This window comes from Cydia splendana, unplaced genomic scaffold (genome assembly GCF_910591565.1).
Source record: "Cydia splendana unplaced genomic scaffold, ilCydSple1.2 scaffold_57_ctg1, whole genome shotgun sequence".
NCBI lineage: Eukaryota > Metazoa > Arthropoda > Insecta > Lepidoptera > Tortricidae > Cydia > Cydia splendana.
Window position 1 is genome coordinate 952,664 of NW_026946894.1, and position 8,191 is coordinate 960,854.

The window sequence follows — 8,191 nt, forward strand, 5'->3', positions numbered from 1 at the left end:
GATTATACAATTGTGACAGGTGACGGATCTACACACCATCGACATATCGATCAAATGAAACGCCGACACTTAAGAAACTCAAACGTTTGTCCTCCATCCAATACTGAAACCGAGCCAGGGTGTGTCGTGCAGAGCGGCCGACCAACTGGTATCGATGGCGCCGTGCCCAGCGTCGAGGTTATGGCGAACAGCCCCGGCGGTGACGTGAGGTCCGCCATGGAACAGCCAGCGTCCTCGCAGGTGCCAGCGGTGCCCGCGGAGGTCCCGCCTAGCGCGGATGACGGAGAGCCGAAAGTAGTCGAGGGGGGGAACTCTAAACGAGCGAAGCGTGTCGATCCACCGTTACCGGCCTTAGAAAAAAGAGTACCTAAAGAAGTAAAACGCTACGGATTTGAAATTGACTACATGTCTTAATCTATTTAGTTATACCTAGCCTTTCATATGGCATGTCTACCTCATTGTTTATTTCTTTTAAATGTTTAAATACCATGATACCTATGTATAACTATGTAAATGCGTATAATTAAGTTTTGGCTTGTTACATTCATGTACCTTGTAACAACAAAATTTTAATTCTTCATTTTTCAATTCTGTTTAGTATGGGACCCATCTTCGTTTGATACCCTTATCGCCATCTAGTGAGCGCAGGCGTTTTCACGCAGCGCCATATCGAACTAAGCTTGGTCCGTGTTGCTATATTAAAAATAATTTCGGTTTCTTCCTACATTTTTGGTTTTTTTTTTTTATTCGAAAGGGGTTCGTAAATTAAAATTGTCTTCAAATATTGTTTTTTGCTTTCTATCTAATATTAGTCCAAGTAAATTAAAAAAAGAAAGGTAATGTTTCCTTTTCAAAATCACCTAGGATCGCACGACTCCAGTTCGAGCTGTGGCAACTCTGCCATTCGGTCTGTCATTATTCCTGCCAAAATGAGAGACGAGCATTTTCGTTGGTGTTGCTCCGCAAACAAAAAGCCTTTTCAGGCGACTTCTAACCCAACCGGGAGACATCTCCCTTTTGAGTGAGTATTTTAGTGATTTTTGCGACGAGTTTTGTGTGTAAGATTCAGTTTAACAGTGTGGTGATTTTTATTTTCAGCCCCGGCGAAATACTGGAGCACATGCCGCTCCAAATTTAGTGGCCTTTGAGGCCGTGTTTTATAGACCTCGCTTGTGTCGACATATGTTGCATAAGGTGGGGTCTTGTAATTGCAACTATTCGGTAAATGCAACTAACTTCAATAACTCCCTCTAGGGTTACTTTATTGTAAAACGACAGACTCGTTCAATTTAATACTAAAAGTTCTACCTCAAAAATGTAGATGGCGCTGCAAGCTCAAGAATTGTGGGAGTTATAAAGCTTTTTGTCATCCGCCATTTTGAGTCTGCTGGCGTCGGATGGACACGGTGCGCATTTTTATTCTAAAAAATAGTTTTTAGTGGTTCCTCGCAAGTTTTTTCACAAGAAAAGTTGTAACTAATCACGGTAAGTCATTTTGTTTGTATTTGTTTTATTCTACGATGAATATTTTCCGAGTTTTCTCTGTAGTTACATTTACCAGACAAAAAATGCAAAGTCTGGTAAATGCAACTATTTTGCAATTTTTAGGTTAGTTACAATTAGCTGCCAATTTTTGTATGAAATTTGAAAAAGCTAGTGATGTGGCAGTGAACACGAATATATCGGTACAATCACTAATAACATAACACACCGGCACATTTAGCGTAACTTAAGAAAAGGGTGGTTACAAGATAATTACGTTTATTTTTCATGAAAATGTTATCAGATACAACGTACCAAATTAATATGTCCATGGTTTAATATTAAATTTGTTGTATGATTTTGCTTATTTTTATTAAAAGCATGGAAATTTAAAAATATGCAATTAGCTGATATGAACAGTTTCACAAAAAAAAGATCCAAAATTGGTAATATTGTTAAATTTTGTTCTTCTTACCCACGACGGACCGGGTGTACATTATTTTGGGGTACAAAGATTCCGCTAATTGTGCCGGTATGTATACATATTTATCCGCCTTTTTATTTGTATCCGCGTATCTTTTATTGCCTTTTCACTTACTTAGTTCTGCTGTAACAGGTTTTTTTGTAGAAATAAGCAGGGCCTGCTGTGTCGTTTTTCTACATGTAGTTTTTGTTCATAAGTTTATTGTGTACAACGAATGGTTAAATAAATAAATAAGTATCGCCTGTTTGCTATTTTCTATGTTTCTACCGCTTAATGATCGAATGGAATTTGATGAAACTAGGCACTATACTTACTTGATTCATACAACTGGTTTTTAATATATTATAAAAAATATTTTTTTAGATGTCAACACGTAAAAAAAAAGCAAAATATTCTCTTAATGACTTAATGGAAGCAATCGAAAATGTACAAAACAAAAAAATGAACAGCTATCAAGCTTCAGAAAGATATAATATACCAAGATCAACTATAATTCACCGTGTATACGGAACGCGTGGTGCCAAAAAAACGACGCCTGGCAGGCCTACTGAATTATCTACAGCTTGGGAAAGCAGAGTGGCTGCTCTTATTCACAAAATGGAAAAGTGTGAGTTTCCGCTTACATCAAAGGAGATTAAACAATTTATATGTGCTTATATACAAAGGAACGGACTCATAACTCGTTTCAAAGATGATTACCCTGGCAAAGAATGGTTTCGGGGTTTTAAAAGGCGACACAGATTAAGTGTCAAAAAACCACAGTCCGTAGAGGTTGCCAGGAAAAAAGCCTGCAATCCTTTCACTGTTAACAATTATTTTGATTTGTTGGAGCGCATAACGAAGGAACTGGAACTAGAAGACAAACCCCAACATATATATAACTTAGATGAGACCAGCTTCTGCAACGACCCCACCAAGACTAAAGTTGTTGGCCTGAAGGGGTACCCTTCTACTAGAACAACTGCGTCCCCTGGAAGGAATAACACCACTGTACTGTTAGCTTCAAATGCGCTCGGTAAAAAGATCCCTCCCTTGATAGTATTTCAGGGGAAACAACTAGGGTCGAATTGCTTTTTCGAAAACGAAAATGTTAATACAGCGTATGTTGGAAGCCGTAAGGGGTGGATGGAAACCAAAATATTCGAAAATTATATCGCAAAGGTTTTCATACCAGCAATTGGACCGGAAAGGCCAGTCTTATTAATATTTGATGGCCATTCAACACATGTAGACTTGAGTGTTATAGAACTTCTAATGGCCAACCAGATAACAGTTCTTAAACTGCCGGCTCACTCATCCCATATTCTGCAACCATTAGACTGCAGCACAATGAAACCTATGAAAGACAACTGGGACAGTGAATTGGTAAAATGGCAAAGACTCCATGTGGGTGCAAAGCTTCCAAAACCAGAATTTGCCAGGATCATAACTAAGATATGGAATGATTTGAACCCAGTTATCATTCAAAATGGCTTTAGAAAATCTGGTATATATCCGTTGAATCGTGATACAATTCCAAAAGAAAAGTTTGACAAGCTTTCATGGTCAAAATGGGAAGAACATATTCGCCAACAAAATGAACAGTCTCATAGCGTTGCCAATAATAATGCTGAAGAAGGAAGGAAGGTAGAAAATGGCACTCAGGAAGATAAAAGTCAGGACAGAAATGAAGTTCCAACACTCACGAGTATGTGCACGAGCATGTGGCTTGAGATCCTTAATCGTGGGAAGAAAGAAATAGATCTACCCAAACGCGTGAAAGACCCTAAAACGTTTTTAATTTCACTTTCTAAAAATACCAATTCCAATATTACCAACAGTGGCTCTGGTAACGTCAAAATATTGAGCAATATCGAACTCACTTCAACTAGCTATCAAAAACAGAAAGATGAACATGTTTCATTTGAAGAACTTCTTTTGGAGACCATTTCACGTAGTGACATACCTAAAACTTCAAGAAAACGCGTTAGTCAAGAAGCAGAGATATTAACTTACAAAGAAGCTATTGATCGTATGAAAAAAAAGAAAGATGAAAAAGAAAAGGCGGAAGAAATTAAAAGACTCAATAAACTTAAAAGAGTAAACAACAAAAAGAAAAACGAGAAAAAGAAACAGAAAAAGTTGATTGACAAAAAAAGCAAATCTAAAAAAAGAAAGAATTTGGAATCGGACAGTGAAAGCGATTGTTCATACACACCGATGGATGATTCTGATGATGAAGATTTAGCTGCCTTTGCTCAAAGATTGTTGTGTGATGAGAGCTTTGACGAAGATTTGCAAGAGCCATTACTATCAACTACTAACGAAAATTTAGAGAAGAAACCTAAACTAAAAAGCGAAAGAGTAAATAAAAGACGAAAACAAATATCCGGAGAAAAGGATGTCAATATAAACGTAAGTCGTATTTTAGGTAAAAAAAAATAATTACCTACTTCTCTTCATATTTCATAAATGTTAGTAAAATAAAATAGGATAAGTACTTTATAACCTTAAATATATAATAATTATAAATATGTAGTAAAAAAAGTAATTTATGTATTTAATTTATTTTAGTTATTTGATATACAACTTACATGGTTGTTTAAAAATTTTCAGAAGGAAGTGAATTTTACCAAAAAACTATCTACTTTGGAAGATGCTTGTGAAGAAGAATTGCAAGAACCGCTACAATCTACATCGAAAGAAGAAGAGAAAGATACACGTAAAATGAAAAAAGAAAGAGTGAACAAAAGAACTAATAACAATAGGATGGTGGAATCATTAAGAGGGAAGGAAGTAAGTATATTTAAGTTATATACACAATAAAATAGGATAAGTACTTACTGTATAACGTTAAATATATATTATTATAAATATGTGATGATATAAATGTAATTTATATATTTATTTTATATTACTTATTCATTATATAACTTATAGGGTTGTTTAAATATTAAACTAAATTTTCAGAAGGAAGTGAATTTTACCAAAAAACGATCTACTTTGAACGACGCTTGTGAAGTAGAGTTGCAAGAACCGCTACAATCTACATCGAAAGAAGAAGAGAAAGATACACGTAAAATGAAAAAAGAAAGAGTGAACAAAAGAACTAATAACAATAGGATGGTGGAATCATTAAGAGGGAAGGAAGTAAGTATATTTAAGTTATATACACAATAAAATAGGATAAGTACTTACTGTATAACGTTAAATATATATTATTATAAATATGTGATGATATAAATGTAATTTATATATTTATTTTATATTACTTATTCATTATATAACTTATAGGGTTGTTTAAATATTAAACTAAATTTTCAGAAAGAAGTGAATTTTACCAAAAAACGATCTACTTTGAACGACGCTTGTGAAGTAGAGTTGCAAGAACCGCTACAATCTACATCGAAAGAAGAAAAAGATATGCTTAAAATGAAAGAAGAAAGAGTAACGAAAAGATCTATTAACAACAGGATGGTGGAATCACTAAGAGGGAAGGAAGTAAGTATATAAGTTATATATACAAAAAATGCATACTTATATAAGATCGGTTAGCAAGTTTTTTTTTTTCAGAACGATATGCCGAATTCCTCCGAAGTAAATAACGATCTCAACGAGGGAGACTTTATTCTTGCTGCATTTCAGTCGATCAAAGGCAAAAGAACCTACAAATACGTTTGCCTTATTGATCAAATCAACCAAGAAAAAATTTTAGTAAAAGGACTCAAATCTTATAAAAATAACAGAGAATTTAGGTTAGTTGAAGATGATATTTCAATTATAGAAAAAAAAGATGTGATCTCACGTTTACCAAAACCTGTGTTAAATGAACAAAGAGACACTGTGATATTTCCTTATAAGGTAGAGATATTTGAATGTAAGTAAACAAGTTACCCTTTCTGAGAGAATGGACATTTGGGAAATGTAAACAATTATTCATATAGTATTAAGTACAAAAACGTTATTTAATTTAAGTGTTAAAACTAATTTCATGTTACTAATAGAAGCTTATAAACGTAATAAATTACGTTACGTTACGATTTTTCATATTAATTAGTATGGTATTCAGTACAAAAACTTTATTTAATTTAAGTATATACCAAAAGACTTATTTCTTGTTAGTTACTAGTAAATAGTTTCAAAATATAACTAAAAAAGACTGTATAAATAAACATAAAATATTTTATTATTATGATTAATAAAAATAAGCTAGACAAAATAGTTTAAGTATGCATAAAAAACTTTTTTCTTGGCATTAATTAAAGCTAGGAAACGTAACTTTGCAACCTTACTAATTAGTAAATAGTTTGATAAAAGTTAAAAAAGGCTGTTTGATTAAGTTACTTATTTAGATTAATAAAGATAAAGCTAGATAAAATAGTTTAAGTATGCATAAAATACTTATTTCTTGTCATTAGTTGAAGCTAGGAAACGTAACTACGTAACATTACTAATTATTTAGTAGTCTGATAAAAGTAAAAAGGCTGTTTGATTAAGCATAAGTGAACTATTTTATGATGATTAATAAAAATATAGCTATTATTTTTTAGTCTGTTTAACAACTAAAAAACATTGCATAAAAAATATATGATTTTAAAAATAACAGTTTATCCCTGAGTTTTATTTCTGCTACCATGGTCTTCTTGGCGTGTCGATGGCAGACACTACATGACTGTCGATAAAATTGCGGTAAGGTTCCCATCACTATTTTTGAGAAATTAGTTGCAATTACCAGACCCACGGCAAAAAAGTATGTTTATGCGAAATTGGTCGTAGTTACAAGGAGATATGTGTCACAATCCTATGAAGATTCTCTTAGTCTTTGTGTTTAAAATACACACATAGACAATACACATAGAAAAATGTGGAGATAAAACGATTAGTTGCAATTACTGGTCAGGAGGGGTAATTGCAACTATTGCTGCCTTTGTCAGAACTATTGGCAATAGCTCTTTATTCTTCAGAGTTTTTCTTTGTTATGACAGTAGAATAAAATCTACATAAAATTTGACTTATGCATAATTTTACAGAAAAACATATTTCCCTATATATATATAGAATTATCAGATGATGAAGTTATGACTTCAATATTTTTAGTTGCAATTACAAGACCCCACCTTAGCACCTTTTGCGGGCCATTTTTCCACAGCGAGTAAGTTTTTATTTGTTTTTTTTTACGAGTTAACCTTCCGCCGCGCTGGTCAAATGTTAACCTTGACCTGACGCGTGCCGTTCCAAATTCGAAATTATGTATGTCTGGACTCCATTTTGTTGCAAAGTTATTTAGGTTCCAGCGTTGCTAAAGCGTTGTGTACTCTTGTCTTACTATTTGAAAACTTTTCCAGGGTCTACATTTTACCTGTAAATCCGCCTGGCGCGGGTTTCTACCTCCTTGTGTGCCCGGTTGACCGCGTTGACTGGTGATCGGCGGGTGCTGCCTTGGCCTGTACCTGAGGGGTTGACAACGTGGCGGTGGTGTTGGTACCCTAACTCTGCGGACCAGGTCAGCTCCTTCCAACATTTAATTACTTCTACGGCGCCCAACATTATTCTAGTTTAATTGGAAATATTGGAGTAAAAGTGTTCAACCATAAGATTTTAGCCGCTAAACCCACATTCGCTTTCTCGTCCCTATTGGAGTCTCAAGTTAAATAAAATTAAGAGCTAGAGTAAGATAACTGTAGTGTACGCAAGGCCCTTAAGGCCCGGGTAATAACTTTCCTTTGTCTTTGTTTTCTATAATAGAATAAACGTTGTAATTACAGTGGTTGTATTTTCTTTTCTCTCCTTAAAATCCTTAGAATAGCCACCCTAAAATAAATTTTGGTAACAGTGTCACCCATCGCGGGGCCTTCCTAGCGAGCAACCTTTAGTCACATAAAAGTTAGCTAAAGGAACTTATGGTTGAACATTTTTTTTTCTTAGTGTACCTACTTGTTGTAGCATTAATTCTACTTACTGTCATAACCTTTAGTGATAAAAGCACATGTGTAAATTGAATATTTATTATACAAATTGAATAGTGTTAGTGATAAGAGTTACTATTAATAGTCTAAACTTTAAATATACATTCTTGCTGGTATTTAAATCCCAGATAGTTTAAAAATAAATAACTTACCTCTTAAGGTTAATTTTTTGGTACTATTGTGAACAATAGTAAGGTTAATAATTTTATTTCGTAGAAGTGTATTGTGTATTGGGCCGAGCACACAAGGTCAATTTTGTTGTTTCAAATCTTTATTTACA

The 8,191-nt window shown here is 34.0% G+C and overlaps 1 protein-coding gene across 1 annotated transcript; it reads left to right on the forward strand.

The window, feature by feature from the left end:
* Positions 1-2,563: 2,563 nt before the first annotated feature.
* Positions 2,564-6,701, forward strand: LOC134805751 (uncharacterized). Its single transcript, XM_063778986.1, has 5 exons — positions 2,564-4,360; positions 4,562-4,741; positions 4,916-5,095; positions 5,270-5,446; positions 5,519-6,701. Exons 1-5 carry the CDS (start codon positions 2,564-2,566, stop codon positions 5,828-5,830), a joined length of 2,646 nt encoding a protein of 881 aa, XP_063635056.1. The 3' UTR covers positions 5,831-6,701.
* The last annotated feature ends 1,490 nt before the right edge of the window (positions 6,702-8,191 follow it).

Bases quoted from the DNA above. Each gene is read 5' to 3' on its own strand.
- LOC134805751 (XM_063778986.1), top strand. From the start codon at position 2,564: ATGGAAAAGTGTGAGTTTCCGCTTACATCAAAGGAGATTAAACAATTT. The intron at 4,361-4,561 runs GTAAGTCGTATT...AAAAATTTTCAG, and splicing joins AAAAGGATGTCAATATAAAC to AAGGAAGTGAATTTTACCAA. The intron at 5,096-5,269 runs GTAAGTATATTT...CTAAATTTTCAG, and splicing joins AATCATTAAGAGGGAAGGAA to AAAGAAGTGAATTTTACCAA.